The sequence below is a fragment of the Centroberyx affinis genome, unplaced genomic scaffold (assembly GCF_046629955.1).
Source record: "Centroberyx affinis isolate AG114_WGS23_722 - 3 ecotype Tasmania unplaced genomic scaffold, CSIRO-AGI_Caff_v1 ptg000393l_1, whole genome shotgun sequence".
Classification (NCBI taxonomy): Eukaryota; Metazoa; Chordata; class Actinopteri; order Beryciformes; family Berycidae; genus Centroberyx; species Centroberyx affinis.
In genome coordinates, this window is record NW_027279061.1 from 273,899 (window position 1) to 293,813 (window position 19,915).

At 44.6% G+C, this 19,915-nt stretch overlaps 1 protein-coding gene across 2 annotated transcripts in view; it reads right to left on the bottom strand.

Annotated features, from left to right (window-relative positions):
* col4a2 (collagen, type IV, alpha 2) overlaps positions 1-19,915 on the bottom strand; it is a 54,738-nt gene that overhangs the window by 3,815 nt on the left and 31,008 nt on the right. Inside the window, exons 5-44 of one of the 2 annotated variants that reach the window (XM_071516155.1) lie at positions 14,395-14,529; positions 14,259-14,303; positions 14,036-14,152; positions 13,780-13,848; positions 13,584-13,619; positions 13,359-13,412; positions 13,203-13,238; positions 12,997-13,038; positions 12,693-12,764; positions 12,523-12,567; positions 12,240-12,287; positions 12,112-12,147; positions 11,951-11,995; positions 10,668-10,719; positions 10,345-10,458; positions 9,902-10,051; positions 9,720-9,791; positions 9,327-9,478; positions 9,100-9,172; positions 8,791-8,897; positions 8,207-8,390; positions 7,718-7,768; positions 7,330-7,404; positions 7,139-7,237; positions 6,739-6,960; positions 6,438-6,599; positions 6,120-6,290; positions 4,081-4,224; positions 3,850-3,975; positions 3,568-3,749; positions 3,158-3,221; positions 2,980-3,054; positions 2,749-2,856; positions 2,491-2,598; positions 2,292-2,363; positions 1,793-1,918; positions 1,496-1,612; positions 1,075-1,236; positions 307-405; positions 30-176 (exon numbers count right to left, since the gene is read on the bottom strand). In XM_071516155.1, coding sequence (XP_071372256.1) covers positions 30-176; positions 307-405; positions 1,075-1,236; positions 1,496-1,612; positions 1,793-1,918; positions 2,292-2,363; positions 2,491-2,598; positions 2,749-2,856; positions 2,980-3,054; positions 3,158-3,221; positions 3,568-3,749; positions 3,850-3,975; positions 4,081-4,224; positions 6,120-6,290; positions 6,438-6,599; positions 6,739-6,960; positions 7,139-7,237; positions 7,330-7,404; positions 7,718-7,768; positions 8,207-8,390; positions 8,791-8,897; positions 9,100-9,172; positions 9,327-9,478; positions 9,720-9,791; positions 9,902-10,051; positions 10,345-10,458; positions 10,668-10,719; positions 11,951-11,995; positions 12,112-12,147; positions 12,240-12,287; positions 12,523-12,567; positions 12,693-12,764; positions 12,997-13,038; positions 13,203-13,238; positions 13,359-13,412; positions 13,584-13,619; positions 13,780-13,848; positions 14,036-14,152; positions 14,259-14,303; positions 14,395-14,529 — 3,994 coding nt within the window. The remainder of the gene's footprint in view (positions 1-29; positions 177-306; positions 406-1,074; positions 1,237-1,495; positions 1,613-1,792; positions 1,919-2,291; positions 2,364-2,490; positions 2,599-2,748; positions 2,857-2,979; positions 3,055-3,157; positions 3,222-3,567; positions 3,750-3,849; positions 3,976-4,080; positions 4,225-6,119; positions 6,291-6,437; positions 6,600-6,738; positions 6,961-7,138; positions 7,238-7,329; positions 7,405-7,717; positions 7,769-8,206; positions 8,391-8,790; positions 8,898-9,099; positions 9,173-9,326; positions 9,479-9,719; positions 9,792-9,901; positions 10,052-10,344; positions 10,459-10,667; positions 10,720-11,950; positions 11,996-12,111; positions 12,148-12,239; positions 12,288-12,522; positions 12,568-12,692; positions 12,765-12,996; positions 13,039-13,202; positions 13,239-13,358; positions 13,413-13,583; positions 13,620-13,779; positions 13,849-14,035; positions 14,153-14,258; positions 14,304-14,394; positions 14,530-19,915) is intronic. The other variant, XM_071516156.1, reaches the window with a different exon arrangement.

Consider the following 19,915-nt stretch of genomic DNA (forward strand, 5'->3'; position numbering starts at 1 on the left):
AGAACGAGTGTTTGATTAGAACAACAAACCTGGATCCCCAGGGAGTCCGTGTGGCCCTGATTCCCCTCGGATCCCCTCTGGTCCTCGGATACCCTGCGGCCCCGAAGGGCCCCTCTCCCCTGGAAGTCTGGGCGGGAGTGGCGGACGACCCTGGCTGCCTGGGGCCCCAGGAAAACCTGCAGCAGAGATGGATCATGTGATGAACAGGACATAAAAAGAAAATCTAAAATGGAAAGCAGCAGAGGACCAGTGAGCACTCTTATGTTACAATGCTGGTATAAGATCATATTAAAGTGCATAATTTACCTGTGGGTCCAGTGTTTCCTTTTGGACCGACTGGTCCTCTGTCTCCATACGCACCAGACCTACCAGGATATCCCATCATTCCTTGCTCTCCTTTCACTCCTGTAAGACAAAAGCAATTCAACCCTATGTGGACACATAGTTGCTGATGTTAAATGGTAAATGGACTGCATTTATATAGCGCTTTTCTACTCTACCGACCACTCAAAGCGCTTTACAACAATGCCTATATTCACCCATTCACACACACATTGATACACCGATGGCAGCAAGCTACCACGCAGGGTGCTGGTGCAACCATCGGGAGCAATTTGGGGTTCAGTATCTTGCCCAAGGACACTTCGACATGCGGACTGGAGAAGCCGGGGATCGAACCACCGACCTTCTGATTAGTGGACGACCCACTCTACCTCCTGAGCCACAGCCACCCCTATGTTGATATCATCCATCTGTCTGGGCTTACAACATGAAAGTCACGGGTATGTTCACAAGATTTTAGGGGCCAAGATAATAATGTAGTTGAATACCAAACCATAGGTAATGGATTATCTGATGCAGCAAAACATTTATTAGTACTTTACTTATCATGTCATGTGCAGTTCAGTTGGTTGACCATCATGTATTCCTGACTCAAATAAGGTTAGAAGTTTGATTCTTCTTAGGAGCTGCTAATGCGAAAATGCTGACACTCATGATACAGTAGGTAACTTTGGATAGAAGCGACTGTTAAATGGCTTATCCTTGGAAAATGCTTAGACCTTTGATCCATACCTTTCTTGCCAGACACACCGCTGGGTCCCCTGTATCCAAATGGACCTTGATCTCCTTTGAATCCTTTGCTACCAGGGAATCCAGGGAATCCATAGTCTCCAAGAATACCCTTTTCTCCAGGGGGAGAGTCCACACCGGGAAGTCCTCTGGCTCCAGGGAAACCTGGGAAACAAATCATTACAGGTAATAAATACCATCGAAACAAGAACTCATCAACACCCAATCAGTCTTAATTAAATTACAGCTCACTAATTTCTTTAATTATGGTCTAATTAGATAGAAATTAAATATAATACACAGTTGATTAAGAACTGTTACACAGAAAGTTCTAATAATGCAAGGAAGATGGAGATATGGCATTGCTTTTGTTTCCATTAACAATGGTTTGCTTTTCTCGAGGTGTAACCAACTACCTTCTCACCTGGGAATCCTTTAGCTCCTTGAAAGCCGGGGTACCCAGTTAATCCAGGTCTGTCTGGGGTCCCCTCTGGTCCTTGGGGTCCTCTGAACCCTGGCAGTCCTGGGTGGCCGTGGTCACCTGAACAAATCAAACATGGGCTGGTTTCAAACTTTATGTTGGTTTAATGGAAAAATTATTTACAACAGACCCTAGGTGTTGCTATGCATCATTTATTCTTTTATTGAGAACCCAGTAAGCCTTTAGTCTTGCTGGGGTCCTATTAGGAAGCCCTATTAGTGCAACAGGACAGTGACTAACCTGGAGGTCCCTGAAAGCCTTTCAAACCCACTGTGCCTGGAATACCACCCTCGTTGTTGGGGTTGCCACCCTCTCCCTTCTGTCCTTTAGCTCCCGGCTCCCCTGCTGGTCCAAAGGTATCCACGCCTGACAAGAGATAACAGGCACCATCAGAAAACATGTCTGACTCCTAGGGTCTTACATAACAGAAACACAGACACATGGTTTCAACAAAGACCCTTGTTTCATGAAAGAGTTTGCTCACTGTTTTAAGCTATATAGATCTTCATGATATAAATCTTCCTCATATGAATTCATAGTATACTGTATATTATGGTAATTTGGTATATTATGGTCATTTTTCAGTCTGGAGTTGGAGCTGGAGTTCACAGAGCATTCCCATCTTTTGGTTCACCGCTACACCACTGGTTCTGACTGTTACAGTTTTACAACATTTACAGTGCATTCTAATGTACACAGAGAAATAGTTTCCATGAACACTTGTAATTCTGTGGAATACCTGGGACTCCGGGGATTCCCTTTTGTCCCTTCAGTCCATTTAATCCATACAGGCCCGTCAGGCCAGGGAAACCTGCAAACATTAGCACAGATAAGATGGAATGAATATGGTGGACAACAAATATATAGCTTCTCTCTAGTTGTGTTTGTGTGTGGATGGATTATGAAACAAAGACAGATCGGTGGGCCGGTCCTGTTACCTTTGTCTCCTGGGAATCCAGGTGAGCCAGGGGTCCCTGATTTTCCAGGAACCCCAGGAAAGCCCTTCTGACCTTGGTTACCAGGAGATCCCCTCTGCCCGTCTGAGCCTGAGAAGAAATGACTGTTGAGCACAAGTCTATACAAGTGAGGGTCAAAGCCATCACAGTGTAATGCTCTTACGATGTAAAACCTGTAAAATAATGTAACATACTTTAATTGGAATGTGTGTGATAAGGAAGTGAATGGGGGTCTCATACCTGGGACTCCACCTATGCCAGGATCACCTGACCCGCCCTTCATCCCCCCGATACCATCGAAACCAGAGCTGCCCCTGTCCCCAGTGTGTCCGATCAATCCTTTGTTGCCTGTAAGGAGGGTGTCAGCCGTTTCATATCAGTCAAGTCCGAGCCTCTAACTGTTCTGCCATCACTCTACTGATGGTATTGATCAACATCGGATGAGAAGAAACTGAGAAGTCTATGACTTACCTTGCAACCCTGGGAAACCAAGCTCCCCTCTCAGTCCTGTAGATCCAGGAAGGTCTATGGTAGGACCTCTCTCACCTGTGAAAGTATGCTAAAATTACCAAACAGTTGAAATACTCACAACATAATCACTTCCTACTGTGTATCTAACCAAATTTCTATCTGTGTGGGTTAGGGTTACCTTTGAATCCCTTCCGTCCTAGGTCTCCTGTAGCGCCATAGGCACCAGGGCTTCCTTTTTGTCCCTGAAAAGTAACAGACAAAAAAACATTGTTAGACCGTACAATAAAAGTTACAAATTAATAGTAATAATGATGACAGTGATGGCAGCATTAATCTAAATTGCAGTGATAGGTGAAAACAAACAGCTATAATTGCTTTGAAGAGACATATAATAGACTTTAGGCATACTAATTTGAATAGACCACTTGAAATCCACTATGAAATCCCCATTATGGCTCTGCTCAGCCTGTTTAAACTTCAAGAGGAAGAACACACACCCAGTGAGGTGCAGACATGACGCTTTTGTAAAAACTCCACCATGAAGAAACACACTATTCTCTTTTCTTTTAGCTTTTTTTTCCCGCTCACCTGGTTGCCATCCATCCCTGGAAAGCCACTAATTCCACGAATCCCAGTTATGCCTGGCATTCCTTTTGGCCCTGGGAGTCCTTCTGCACCTGGGTTTCCATGGAGACCTTTCTTATTGTTGGGTTCTCCAGGAAGACCGTGAGTCCCCCTGTGTCCCGGCACACCGGGGTAACCCTTAGAACCTGATGTGGAAAAGAGAGGGATGTGAGCAAGCAAGGTGTGTCAAGATGGAGGAGAAGGTGAGAAGGAAAATGTGATTGATATTGGGCTACTGCTGCACACCTCTGGGCCCAGTGAAGCCTTGTTCCCCATGGTTTCCATAGTCTCCCTTGGCTCCCTTCATGTCAGCAATGATCTGGCGCGGGATGTGAGGCTTGTCCCCTGGTGCCCCCCTCAGACCACGATCACCTGGGAGATGATGGTGGGGCACAGGGGCAGAGTCAATATGCGGTACTCTCAGCATAAAACACCAGAGAAATGATACCAAAGATTTTTATGAAAGAAAGCTCTCACCCTTCTCTCCGCTCTGGCCCATGCCTCCTTTCACGCCATCATGACCCAACACCCCAGTTTCTCCTTTCAGCCCGCCAAAGCCCGCGGGCCCTGCTTCACCCCTGGGCCCCTCGAAGCCTGACATGCCGCGGGAACCTTTGCCTCCTAGGGCAGAAACAGACATCAGAGGTCACAGAAAAGAACATTCTGACCTAAACCGAGTTCTAATTAAAGCTGTACAGTAACAAAAGCAACCCAAAGAAACAATTACATATATGTCACATGATGGTTCATTATACTGTATATACTTTTGATAAGGGAATACGTACCCCTTTCCAATCCAAATGTCTCTCTGCCCAAGGCCCTATCTGTTATGGAAGCTTTTGGCAAAGTATCAGGGTATAAGTTGAATGTGGGGAAAAGTGAACTGTTCCCGGTAAACAATGTTGCCTTGAATAGCTCATTTTCACACTTTCAGTTCAGAGTGGTCCGTGATCAGTTTACATATCTAGGAGTAAAAGTAACACGAAAGTACTCAGACTTATTCAAGGCAAACATTGCTGCTCTAGTTGATAGCCTCAAGCAATCTTTTATATATTGGAAGTCTCTACCTCTTTCACTCATTGGCCGGGTTAATGTTATAAAAATGAATGTGCTCCCGAAATTCTTGTATTTTTTCCAATGTTTACCTGTTTTTATACCCACGTCATTTTTCACTTTAATTGAACAAACTTTTCTGTCTTTTATTTGGGATGGTAAAGTACCACGCATTGGTAAGAAACACTTACAAAAATCCAAAGACTCGGGGGGTCTTGCACTACCAAATTTCCAAACACATTACTGGGCAGCGAATTTCAGAGGCCTTCTATACTGGATACCACCAGATCAAGGGCATACAATTCCTCTCTGGGTCCAGCTAGAGTCAGAATCATGCAAGCCTGCCACTCTGTCCTCTTTACTATGTTGCTCTCTTCCATTTCCTTTAAGAAAATGTGGCGACAACCCAGTGGTAAAACAATCACTCAGGATCTGGAATCAATTCCGATTAGCCTTTAACTTGAAACATCTTTCCATATCTGGTCCAATTTCTCAGAATACCATGTTTCCCCCATCATTAAATGATGGAGCCTTTAGGGTTTGGCATACGTCGGGGCTATCATCTTTATCACAGCTATACATTGGTGGCACGTTTGCCTCATTTGACCAGCTGAAAGAAAAGTTTAAGTTACCCGCATCTCAATTTTTCCGCTATCTACAAGTTAGGGATTTTGTACGCAAAAACACACTCGGATTCCCCAATATGCCCACAGGAACCCGTCTAGATGATATCCTTAGCTTTAATAAGGTTTCTAAGGGTGTAATTTCAATTATATACGGAATCGTTAGTAACCTCCTGAACCCACCAACTCCTTTCAAGGCACTATGGGAGAATGACCTGGGGGAAGACTTTGATGAGGAGACATGGAACTCTATTCTGAATAGGATTCACTCCTCCTCTTTTAGTGAAAGGCATTGTCTTATTCAGTTTAAAGTAGTTCACCGCATTCATTGGTCTAGGGCTAAACTTGGAAAGATATTCCCTAACACTGACCCTACCTGCCCTCGCTGTAAACTGGAACCAGCCACTTTATTTCACCAATTCTGGTCATACCCTAAACTGTCAGATTTCTGGGGATCTATTTTTAAATATTTTTCTGAGGTCTTTGAATTTGATTTTGAACCTTGCCCCCTTACGGCTATCTTTGGGATTCTACTGGTGGGCTGTCCATTATCACGTGCCCAATCTGATACAGTAGCATACGCCACTCTTTTGGCTAGATGGGTCATTTTGCTCAATTGGAAACTTACCTTTTTGCCCTCTTACAATCATTGGGTCAGAGACTTATTAGGCTGCCTTAAACTGGAGAAACTTAAATTCAGCTCCCGTGGAAAACCTGAATGTTTTTATGTGACCTAGTTTCCATTCTGGGCCTACTTTGAGCATGTCAACCCGTGAGCCCCTTTATTTATTTATTTATTTTTTTCCCATTCTACACTCTCCGAATACGTATGGAACCAACCCTTGACTCCTGGAATTCCTGGGTGTCCATCTGGCCCAGGCAGTCCTGGGTCACCTGGTGAACCGTGCTCTCCTATGGAACCATAATCACCAAAAGTCCCTGGGGTCCCTTTCAGTCCCACTTCACCTACAGGACCTGGGTCGCCATCACTTCCCCTCCCTCCACTGATGCCTGGAGGATGACGGAACACAAGACCCGGCTGTGTTAGACACAGGTATACATGGATCTTCCCCACAGCAGGTGGACCTTTGTTGTGTGAAGAACATATTTGAAGATTGTGTGTGTGTGTGTGTGTGTGTGTGTGTGTGTATGTCTAACCTGGCTGTCCAGTGGCCCCAGGAAGCCCAGGTGAGCCTGCTTTGCCAGACACACCAGGATAGCCATACTTGCCAGCTGGCCCAGGTCTCCCTTCCTCCCCCTGCAGGCCTGGAGGGCCTGTCTCACCCTTGAAACCAATCATACCAGGCATGCCGTCCATTCCTGGAGGAGGAGGATGAAGAACATGAGAGTGCTAAAAAGGATCCAATTCTGTCCCCTAATGTTGAAAATGATTGAATGGTAAGAGATTAGTATAACAAATTGTTGTATTTGAAGATTACTATGTGAAAACATGACTAACCTTGATAGCCTGGCTCTCCTTGCTCTCCAGACAGGCCTTTAACTCCCTGAAACCCGGCCAGTCCTGGGTCGCCGGGGGGTCCGGTTGATGCTCCTAAGATCTCTCCATGAGGACCCTTGTCACCTTGGGCCCCGTCCCGGCCAGGCACACCAGGCAAACCGGGGTTTCCTACCCCACCCTTGCTGCCAGGCCAACCCAAGTCTCCACGAATACCGGAAAAACCTGCAGAGGATCGATAGCAGGTAAGAAATTAAACTGAGCTGGATGAAAGAAAGCGGTATTATTTTACAGCAATGATTTAAAGATAAATTACATTCTATTCTATGTCTAGGTCTAATTGTCCATTGAGTGTTGTCGATAGTCATGCAAATATCATCTGTGTTTTCCCTTCACACCTTACCTGGCTGTCCAGGAAAGCCACCTATGCCTTGATCTCCTTTTTCTCCTTTCTCTCCCTCTGCTCCACGCAGACCGTCTGGTCCTTTAACACCTGGGGGGCCTGTTGTATCACAAAATATAAACAGGGCATTAAATATGATTAGAAGCATTCCCAATGAGGCAACATTCAGCACTTGTTTCTTGTTATGTTACCTGGGAAACCCGCTAATCCAATGGGTCCTGGAATTCCAGGCAACCCTGGAGGTCCTGGTACAGCTTCACAAGGACCTGAGAAAAAAAATAACAAAATACACTCTTTAGGACAAGATCATGGTTTTACGCACAAACGACTGCCGTGAAACTATTTAGGTGGTGACTTTTGCTTGCTTGTTGCCCAGCGTGGATTGTGGTCCAGAACATAACATTATCATTACATTAGCTGACTAAGTGAAAACTAAAATGGTGGAGGGAAAACAAAACAAAACAAAAACAAACAAAAAAAAAGAATTATTATGCACACAGGTCAAAAAATACAGAAGCAAAGCACAAAAGAGTTGTTATGAAGGGAGCTGTAAGGTGAAAATGTTGTTATACCAGCTACCTGTTACATCCAACTGGCCTCCATCTCCTCTTGGACTAGGACTACAGCCTCCTTTCAGTTGCAAATGAGAGAGAGAGAGAGAGAGAGAGAGTAAGAGAGAAAGAGAGAGAGAGAGAATGAAAGAGAGAGGCATTCGGAACAAGAGTTATTTAAAAGCAGAAGCATAATCTCAAACAAGCTCTGCCACAGCTGGTTTGAGGGATGCAGCTACTGCATCAGGGCTTGTCTCAGAGAAAGTTAGCGCGAACAGGAAGGGGGAAGAAAGAAAAAGGATAAAACCATCAGCAAAGATTTATTTGTCATGCTTCCTCCCTAAAATCATAAGCCATTAATGTTCAACCTAGCTGCTCTGCAGTAAATGACAAAAAGGCGAGGTAATGGAGAGAAAACAAAGAGGAAAGTCATAAAGGATAAAGGGAGAAAACGTGTGTAATGCCGTATCAAGATAAACAATAAAGGTGAGGGACAAGACAGTCGGCTGCCTCTCACCTGGGCTGCCGGCGGGTCCTATAACTCCATTGTAGCCCGCCGGGCCATCGTCACCGGGTAGACCAGGTTGGCCTTTGGGTGCTCCGAGAGCCTGTCCAGGTTCTCCCCTCTGGCCCGCTGCACCGGGCAGACCAGGCCGGCCTGGGAAACCCTTCACTCCAGGCTCTCCCACTGGGCCTTCACCCTGTCCACATGAACCAGGACACTCACTGTAGTACTGCTAATACCAGACACTTGTCATTTATTAGGTGGTGAGAGTCATATTTTATCATTGGATTAGATGAAACCTTAATGATCCCCATGGGGAAGCTGGTTCATTGCAGCAGCAGCAGATAATAGGACAGGTCAAGGCAAAGATAAAGAAGCAAAATTAAGAATAGAATAGGGGTATTAATTATCAGACAACCAACATTACAACACCAGAAATTATATGAATGAAGAAATATGAACATGAATTTATAGCATGTATGCAAACTGGTGTGCAAACTAACAGCAGTAGAACTAACTGAAACAACATTGAGACAAAGAAAAAAAAAAAACATTCAATATGGAAATATCATTATGGCAATGAGTGCTGTACTCACTTGAAGACCACGGCTGCCGGGGAAGCCAGAGAGCCCGCTTGGGCCCGGAACACCCTGCACTCCTGGCTCACCAGCTCGACCCGGATCACCTGGGTCCCCAGCATATCCTGTGGAGATCACATGTGTACACGCAGTCACACACACACACACACACACACACACACACACACACACACACGCATGCACACAAACACATCCACACGGAAGCGACACATACATACACATTACATTCAAAGTACTGTTAACCCACACCCATCTACACTCCTGGTGCTTGTGTGAAATGAAGTGAAACAACAGGTGGCCCCGCACCTTTCTCTTTGGCCACAGTGGCGTCGCCTTTTCTGCCTCTTGGGCCTTGAAACCCGCTGGGACCAGGGAACCCCTACAACACAACAGAGAAATACATAAGGGAACAGAGAGAGACAAGACAACAAAACAAAAGAATGAAGGAAAAAACAGAAACTATGCTCAATGATGGTGGATGTTGTCAGGTATCCAGGTGCCTTCACATATACAGTATATATTATTTTTCTTACAGGCAATCCGTTGGCACCCTGGGGTCCTGCCTCTCCTGAGTCGCCCTGCTGACCGAACTCTCCACTCATCCCGTCATCGCCACGGCCACCAGCGGGGCCAGGTGAGCCTATTTGAGGGTTTATGACGCTGCACTCACATTGCCCGTGATCACCTAAACACACACACACACACACACACACACACACACAATGGTCAGCCACATGTCCTTGGGCATTTTAGGCATTTAGCTGCTCTTATCCAGGGCAACTTTCAATGACTGAGCAGAGGGTTCAGTGTCTTGTTTGGGGGATTGAACCTGTGACTTTCATGGTTTTGTGACAGTCTCTCTAAGGCCATAAGGCCATCCTGCTGCCTCAACAATCCTCTTTTAGTATCCAGTGTGCCTACAGTACCTTTCTCTCCTTTAAAGCCTGCATTGCCTGGTCTTCCTCTCTCGCCTGGAGCCCCCTTGAAGAACTCTGCCCCTGTAGACGCACAGAATCATATAGTAGAGTCATTTTAGGAACAAAGACACACACACATACACACACACAAGCATGCGGTCAGTCAGTCAGTGTGTCGGTCAGTCACTCACATGATCCTTTGGGACCTGGAGGACCCCTGATTCCTGACAGGCCTTTGAAGCCTGGGGGTCCGGCGGTGGTGGCAGGGATTCCTGGCTCTCCTGTTGGGCCTTTCTCTCCTGCCTCCCCCTTTATACCAAATGGCCCTACGAAGTCCCATGCTGAAGGACAAAAAAGGACATTTACATTTTGCATTGACATTTCAGATATTTCAATGAAGCTCTTATCCACAGCAACTTAGAATGAGTACAGTATTGGTTGTTGGTCAATTAATCAAAGTTCTAGATTATCATGAAGAACTTTGTTGTTGCAGAAGGCCCTTCGGCACATTTAGCTTGATTCTAGGTTGATTCACACTCAGGTTGATTCTGCATCAACAGCTATCTTGATGATGATTATTTCAGTGTGTGAGAATGTGTTATCGCATATCATTATATAGCTTTCATTTACAGACCTAGCTGCTGAGATTCACCAGCTGGGCGTCCTGGGGGACCGGGGAAGCCTTTGTCTCCCAGCGGGCCCCTCTCTCCTTGTGGACCCTGCTCACCAGGGGGACCGGGAAGACCAACTGTAAAAGTCAAAGCATAATTAGAAGGAACAATTATTAGCATTCTGTGCAACAGCAAGCAACCTCTAGCAGTTCCAGATAACAGCTGCTAACCTACACAACAGATAGGAAGTCACTGAAGTTGCCTGTAACTGTTTTAATTGTATTGTAGCTCCGAAACAAATGATTGACAGATTAGTTGACCGTTTCCTGAATATTAATCACTGTACCATTTTGAGACCAAGGCCATGAAATCAACTCTCCAGGGTCGCCTCTGGCTCCCTGAAACACAAACCTTATGTCAGTCCTTGAGTATTCAATGTCTGTGGTTTCACTTGTCTTTTTTTAACCCTCCTGTTGTGTTCTGGTCGAATTGGACCGATTTACAAGTTTTCTCTCTGAAAAATGTAGTTCATTTAATCTGATTGTCATAAGGTTCCATGACTTTGTCCACACAGGGCATCTGAACACACAAAATACATTTTGATAATTTTCATTAAATTTTGGGTGTTTTATTTAACTTTTGTACACCTGTGGTGTTTCCTGTCAAAAATGACCAGCCATTAGAAATGAATGGGTGAGACTACAATTAGTGTATAAAATTGAGTTCAGGCACATGACCATTCATCAGATGGACACACTTCCTCTCCCAGACCCCCACATGCATGTGTGTTTGAGCATACACACACACACACACACACACACTAATACTAATACTACTAATAAAATCATACCGGTCAGTTTTGACCGGGAACACAACAGATGTTATTTTGTTTTTTATTTAAAAATTTGAAATGGTTTCAAAACAAATGTCCTTGTTAAACTTTGACACAAAGTAGTCTGTGATAAATAGCACAATATGTTTCATCTGAGTATTTGTTACAGTCAAAATATTCCATACATTATGTTTTTTTTTTACTCAAAAACGAGTTGTATGAGCTCAGGTCAATGAGGCCTACAGGCCATAAATAGCAAATAGAAGTTCAAAACTTGTAATGTTCACAAGAACTTAAGTTGATAAAAAGATCTAACACAACATTAGGTGATAATATATGTATTATTATGGATTTATAATCAGCTATAATTGGGCGGCCATTTTGGACCGGGAACACAGAATTAATTAACATGAAACGAACACACCAGGAGGGTTAAGATAATTTCTTTTGGCATTTTTGCGTTTATTAGATACCCTGTGGGCAGTATACATACCTTATACCAGATTTTCATTGGGAAAATAGCATGAATCTACAGCGTGTCTTTAGGGGGGATGCAACATTCTGTATTGCAGACCCACTTAGTGATTTAGGCTGATGAGATGTTTGTATTTCACATAAAAATCTTGCTTAGTGCAGCTTTAATGTGTCCTGGCATGATCACATCAGAAAATTTTCATTGAAAAAGTATAATTGGAGCCTATGTGTCTTAGTGCAAACAATATCGTTGTCAGTCAATTAGAATAAATAGTATTGATGCATGATCCATAATCAGTAATCATGATAAGCTGCATTATCACCTTAGAACCACCTCTGCCATTTTGTCCTGGTTCCCCAGCGTCTCCCTGAGAGGACAGACAGAGAGACAGGTATAGATGATGAGACCACGGCACTACAAAATTATCATTTATTTTAACTGGATAATAAATTATAATAAATCTCAGTTTCCACACTAACATACCCTGAGTCCAGGCTGCCCATCTTGACCAGGTGCACCCTAGAACAACATGCAAACATCATATGAGGTGAACTCATCACATGGTTAGAGGACACTGTGGCTGAAATGTGCAGAAATGTGCTCGTGCTAACCCGTGTTCCTGGGAATCCCATCACACCAACTTCTCCTTTGTTGTCAGCCTGAAAGAGACAGAGAGAAAAGGAAATAAGAAAAGGAAATAAGGAAAAAAGGAAATGACACGCTGTGTGCATGTGATGTTTGTGTGCGTGTTTGTCTGCATGTATGTGTGAGAGAGAGAGAGAGGGAGAGAGAGAGAGAGGGCGAGACCAAGAAATAGTGAGTGTACGAGAGAGTGTGTATGCATGTGTGTGCATGTGTGGAAGTGTGCATAATTGCCCATAATTGATCACATACCAGATCTCCTGTTTCTCCCTTCAGCCCCTTCTCTCCTTTCCTTCCCTAAAATAATGAAAAAATGATCATTTTGTGGGAAAATGAAATATCCAAATTACTTAATGTATTTCAGAAACAACTTTTTAATGTCAACATAACATAAAGTAAGGGGAGTTTGCTGCTGTACTGACCTGGGGCCCGTAGGGGGGCAGTGTGTGGGGATGGGTTGAGTTCCCTTGAGGCCCTGGCTCTCCAGCCTCACCCTGTGGCGACAGATAGATGTGCAATGAAAATCAGCCAGGTCAGAAAGAAGCAGATGAGGAAGTATAGAAGTAGATCAATGACTAAAACAGGGCAGATGAAATGTACAAGTGATGCGTTTTGATCTAACTGAATTTATAATATCCATGGCACAGCAAACCATTTTGTTGTCAGAGCATCCGCCTCACAGCAGTGAAAATGGACCCGACTAATAGATACAACATGGTCACTCACTTGTTCTCCTTTGACACCCTTCAGCACTTTGGTCATGGTGCCCTGTTCAGAAAACATAGCAGTTTATATTGCATCCATACATTCAATTTCACCTTCTCCTCAAGTTACATGCTTGATATAAGATTCTAGTAGCCTTTTATATGGTATCTACACAATCACATGCACTGATTATAAAAGCACAGGCACATTTTGTTGTTGTAACATACCTTTGGTCCAGGGGGACCTGGAGGCCCCTGGGGACCCTAGAAGAAGACACAAAGAGCATCCGAATTGAATAGATAAGAATAGATTAGAGGAGCAGGTATTCAGAAACGTTATACTCAAACAAATGCACAAACCTACACACACGCACACACACTTACTTTTGGTCCTGGAACGCCTCTGGTACCAACCCATCCAGATTTTCCTTGTGGCCCCTGAAAAAATACAGAATGAAAGACAGTAGATGGGAGAGACGCACAGTGGGGGGAGATGGGAAAGTATGAGATGGTGAAATGTTATGACAGTAATAATATTTTAATATTATCTGATCATGTCTGTGGGATCAACACATTTAAGTAACAAAGACTTTGAATAATGAGCCTTACGTATATTCCAGGGAACCCTGGAGCACCTGGATCCCCCTGTGGAGAAATGACAAGGAGCCAAGAATTGTATACCGGAGCATGTGGTGGTTATGCCTTCATTACAGCAATATCAAGTCATAAATGCCTTTGAATAAAGCTAGAAGTCCTTCAGAACTGTAGTAATGTATGGTGTGAGCCCTTTCCCCTTGCTCCTCACCCTAAAACGCTCCATGAAGACACTCAGCTCCAGAGAGTCTCCCTTCGCTCCCTTCCTGCCTGGTTCACCCTGAGAGAGAGAAAGGGGAGAGAGGGAAAGAGAGACACAGACAGAGAAAGCATAAAAAGAGAGAGAAAAGAAAGAGAAAGAGATGAATATGTTTAAAGGTCACTTACAGGGCTTTGGGGTTGATAACACTTCCTGTATTTTACTTTAATTGTAATCACTATCGAGACAGTGTTGGAGCGACACATACAGGGAAACCACGCGAGCCTTCATAGCCGGGTTGTCCTGCTGTCCCTGGGTCTCCCTGTGTCCCATTGCAGCCGTCTGCTCCTGGCCTCCCCCTGGGCCCAGCCTGGCCTGGGTGGCCCTGCAGTGGGGACAGATCAAAACAGTAAGAACAGACCAGCAACAGAAAGCATACATACAGTAGTTGAGTTTCTGTTGCATTCAGCCAAGTTGCTGGATGGACTTACAGGAATTCCATCTGCTCCAGAAAACCCAGGAACGCCGGTCATTCCCTGCAGTGCGAGGAGAATCATATATTAAGCCAAAGGAAGTGTTGGTGTAATTGCTGTTAACAAACGAACACAACACAGGACCATGTCTCACCACAGCTCCTTTAAGACCAGTGATGCCTCCACGGCCCCGGTCACCCTTCTCTCCCTTGGGCCCTTGGATGCCGAGTTCCCCTGGTCTCCCTGGTGGCCCCTGGGACCCCTGGGGGCCAAGAGGCCCAGGCTGGCCCTGAGGTAGGAAAGGTAGAAAGAGGGTCGATCAACGTGCAGTCAAGGATGCAATACATCAAACAACCAGGCAGAGTTCATTAGCTTACATTTTGAGGCACAATCTATCAGAATGAATTATCCTTTCATTTTTTGTATTTCTTCTTATCAGTAATGTCATGAGTGTTACAATTTTAATAAAAGCTAGGCTTTCATGCAATAATAAAATAGGTCATGTTGGAGAAAATGTAAACTCACCTGTTGAAAATACAGGAATTAGAATAGACGAGATTCACAGTACAGGAAAATATGGGTTGAAGAGATCAGAGCATCACAACAAAGCAACCAAGACACTCTATAGTACAATTCTGCTGCTACTCTGGAACAATTTCACAAGGGGGAGACATAGGCTACACCTTTCCTTTACTGGTGAAACCCTACTCTCTCCTCCAGCACTCCAGGCTCTCTACAGCCATCCAGTGGCCATACAGTAGTTGAGCAAATGGCCACTGGCAGGATAGAGCTGCCAGGCAATTAAAGATCTTTATCATGTAGTGATACAGACCATTATATTTGAACAGTATCCATGCTACACTTTTGTTTTTTAATAGCTTCCTCAAAAGTTCTGTCCACTTTAACTCATGACCTACTGTAAGTAGAAAGAGGGGAAGAATCTGAGTGAGAGTGAGAGTGAGAGAGAGAGAGAAAGAGAGAGAGAGAGAGAGAGAGGGGGGGGGGGAATCTTGTCTATTAGCATGACCAGTGTTAAAGTCTGAAGTTACTGTGGTGCAAGTGGTGTACACGCATTCCTTTGATTGATGCAATCCATTTCTAGTCTCTTTTCTAGGGAGAGAGCAAGCAGACACAATAAGTGATAGTGGTAATTATATAAATATATTATTGTCTGTCCTACTTCGGTTTATGCACGCAGGGAAATCTGCCTGGGAACAGTGTAAAGCCTGCATGGTGAAATATCTGTTTTGACCTGCAATAACAAGTCAGACCCTCTTCATCTCAAACACATCTCAAGACTCTCTGAGACTGACAGACCCATACTCACACAACCACACACACACACACACACACACACACACAGCCACACGCACACACACACACACACACACAATGTTATTACACAAGACATACATACAGAGATAGGGCGGTGAAGAGATAAAGGTATGGTGGATAGAGGCAGAACGTACTGTCAGACGGCTCTTTTAAAAAAAACAAGAAAAAGATGATGCTCACAGTGCACCTCCCAGTCAGTCAAAAGGCAAATCAAAGGGTTTTTCAGACAGGATATTTTGGTTGCTGGCCATCTGAAACTGCAGAAAGGCCCCTAATCTGCCAGCTAAATATAACAGTTTGATTATGATACTTAGTGTGTTGAAAGAGAGAGGACAGACAGTCAGATAGGGAGGAGGGAAAATGTCTGTGAGCTTGGCAGTGGTAGAAATATGTTTCTATTCTCCGCCCTGTACCTCTGCTACACTGAAATACATCCTATTTTATCTTTTAATAGACTCGCAATGTAGACATATAGATCGGTATACAGGTTTGGCAGTGAAATATGGGTCTTTTCTTCACCCTCCATACCTACATCACTGCTGCATTTCAATAAAGACAACAACAGGACACAAACACACACACACACACACACACACTCCCAAGGGCAGGGCAGGGTCAAGTACTTCAACCCTTGGGAACAAAGATCAGGTAGAATCTCCAGAGAGATGGAAAAAAGGTGCTACACACTTCAAACACACACAAACACACATCTCAGCCCTCCTCAGTAATAGTACTCTGTGACGGTCTAACTCCCTGTGTCATTCCCATGGCTGAGAGGGACTGGACTACAGCCAGGGGAGATGCTGGCGGGGGCGGGGAGCAGACAAGAGGTGGTGGGATGGAAACAGAAAAGGCGGGGAGAGCACTTGAAAAACGGCGGGTCAAGAAACAAGTGAGGCTGATGATACCATGGGAAATGGGCCTGTTTGGACGGTCTGGGAGTTCAGGGGGTCGGTCTGCGATGACCTCTGAGGTTTGGGGGTCTGACAACGTTACTGTGAGAACCAACAAACACACTGATGTTTGTCCCCAGGCAGACATGGTCTGGGCCTGCTGGTATGAAGCTAGAGCCAAGGGTCTTAGGGTAATGCAAAGGAATTAATAAAACCCAAGAGAGCCTAAACAATGTCAGACAACAATTCAAACAATCTCACTGACAAATCAGATACAGATACTGTGAGATATAGAGGCTCAGTTGAGCTCATTTAATTGACGGCTAGATGTATGTGTGTGTGTGTGTGTGTGTGTGTGTGTGTGTGTGTGTGTGTGTGTGTGTGCGGGCGGATACATCCTATGTGTGTGGTAGGCAAGGCTTTGTCTTTGGGTGGCTTTTTGGAACAGGAGGTGTGTGTTTGGTCTGTGGTTCAACCCAAAACCTGCAGCTGTTCCCTATAGGGCAGACAACAGACTGACAGACAACAGTCCTGTCAAAACAACTCAAACTCTGTAACCTACATGGAAAATGACTGGTGCAATACAGCCTGGTCTGGGAATTGTTATATCTAAGCCAGAAAACCAGCTAGAACATGTTTGGAGTGTGTATCCAATCAATAACTCTCAAAGTGTTTCTCATCGATCAAATTAGATTCATTTTAAATTAACATTACAAACAACATAATGTCATAATGTTCATGTCTGCCTTCTTGTCATGATGATGGATATAATTTGGCAGGTATATCTTTGAAAGGAAACTGCCACCTGTTTCCTTTGCCACGAGAGCCAACGTTGTCTATTGTTACAGTGGTGACACAAAAAAAAAACTTGTACACAATGTAAGGGGAACTCTACCCATACACACACTTAAATCACTGACCTCATAACAGGGAAATTAATCAAACTGACAAATTTATTGAAGACAAATGGTCCTGTCACAGTAATAATTTTGCTGTAATTCCCATTGGAGAAGAAAGAAAATATACAGTGACAGAAAGGAGGAGTGGAGTGAGATGGAATGGAGTGTTGGAATTCTGAAGCGGCTGATGTCTGGAGTAGACTGTGTGTGTGTGTGTGTGTGTGTGTGTGTGTGTGTGTATATAAGTGTGTGTATAAGTGTGGAAGTGCATAAGAGATTACTGTCTGGAGCACCGGGATGGTATGTGTGCTGCTCTGTATCTTTCTGCATGGCTAAAACACAGGGGTGATAAATACCAGTCTTCATGCAAAGCTGATAGCGGGGGAGATGTTTCTAAGTGCTTATTTGTGTGTGTGTGTGTGTGTGCGTGTGTGTGCGTGCGTGTGTGTGTGTGTGTGTGCGTGCGTGTGCAGAGGAGTGGGCTTAAACCATCACTGGCTACAATGCTAGAGTAAAGTCTAAATCAATCTGACCAGACCTTTTCCCTGCTATAGTATACTATGTTGTTCCATGAGCTCTCTCTACACCTCCTAGCTCTATTTTTGCTAATAATTTCCCCTCTCCTTCCTCTCCTGAGCTAAATCTCCCTAGTCCTCTGCATGCAGTTCGTCCTCCACTATAATTACCACTCCTCCACAGCCTCACTTCCTTCATACCTCTATACTCCCCCGTTCTTATCTGCTTACACTACTTCCACCCTGCCTTTCCTCCCCTCCGCTCCCCAAACTCTCGAGACTTCTCACATCCCTTTGCATCTCTTCTCATCCTCCTTTTGTCTCCCTGTCTTCCTTTCGCCTTCCTCTCCCCTGCTGGGAGGAGAGGGACCCACAGCTACCCCTGCTAATCAGCCAGCCACGGGCCTATATGTGGAGAGAAAAGTGCAAGTGTAAAGTTGAAATGGTGCAGTTACAGTAAGAAGAGTCAGAGAGATCACTCAGGAGGGCAAAACGCTGTGTGGGTAGTGATGAGAGGCGTTCAAATTGTCGTCTGCTATCCATTGTACTTCTGTGTAAACCCAATGGAGAGATGGGGAATGAGAGGGACTAGGGAAAGAGAAAGCAATCTGATACAGATTTAGTCTCATACAATTCTGCAACTGCATAAACAGAGATAAAATAGATCAGAGGAAACGTGCTCTTCAAACATCCTCCATGTCTTGGATTTACAAAGGACACTGAACTTATGAGCGGTGTGTGCCTGTTTGTGTGTAAATGTGTGTATGTCTGTTTATGTCCGAGTTCCTCTCTGTCTTTGAACGCTGATCAAGACTTCAGTAGACTATGAAGCTCAGGAGATACATGCTGCCCTCTGCCTTTCTCGGTTAACTGCAGCCTTTTATTTTTCTTCCTCTCAGTGAAGGCTCACGTCATTCCTTTAACCTTTCTGTCTCGTGAGCTCCATAATGGGAAACGACCAGTCATCACTCAGCAGTCCAATCTAATAAAGTCTCAGGGGGGAAGAGAGAGGGAAATGAGGAAGGCAGTGGGTAGATCAAAGTTGATAATAATCTAGGTCGATAGGTACCTCAGATGATTCCATTATGCCAATTTAGTTTCATTTTTCATTTTCAACCTTTTACTTTCCATATTAATCTGTAGCATTCCTTTCTCCGTGTGGTCTGTGTTTCGCTTTAACTCATCTTTTTAACTCTGTTGTTTACTTAATAATACTGACAATGGGGGGAGCTGGTGTGCGCGGCTCTTCTCAGGAAATTTGCCACAAGAAAGTTTTCCACATACTCTGCCGTACCGACCTGCTGTTGTGTGAGAGATAAAGCTAATTTTAACACAGTATCATCAGTATCTGAGTCAAAAACACATTGCTCAAATCGGTACTTCCCGCTCTGGCATGGGTGTATCACCATGGCAACGGAAGAAGCACGGAACCACGCCTGTGTATCGACAATCCTTCACATTCCAGAACACTGTACATCCTTTCACTCGCACACACACACACACACACACACACACACACACACACAAGCATCTCTATTCCCTAAAAGGATGCAACATAAGCCTGCAATGACATTTCAACATGTCAAAGCGATTCTATTCTCTGATAGGGACTCCAGATCTCTTCCAAATAGTGCTGCTCGTAGTTGAGGTAGGGAGAGGGGTGGTGTGTGTGTGTGTGTGTGGAGGGGGTGGTGGTGGCGGGTGGGGGTGGTAGATCTGGGTCTGATTAGGCCTTGCAGCAGAGTGTGTAACTCTGTAAGCCCACAGCAGTGAAACGTGCTCCACACACCAATCACTGCTGTCTAAGGAAATCTTGTATCTCCGAAGAGAGGCTTATATTCAGACTGATGAGACCATGAGTTTTTAAAATTATACAGTGGATTTTAAATGTGTTTCACGGATGCTAGGCTGAAATGATAACAGTCGCTCCCTAATATAACCTGCATTTAAATCCTCAGTCCCCCTCCCCCAGCCAGACAAGCAGAGTGGGAACAGTAGGCTAAATAAGAGAGACGGGGAGACAGATGGACAGG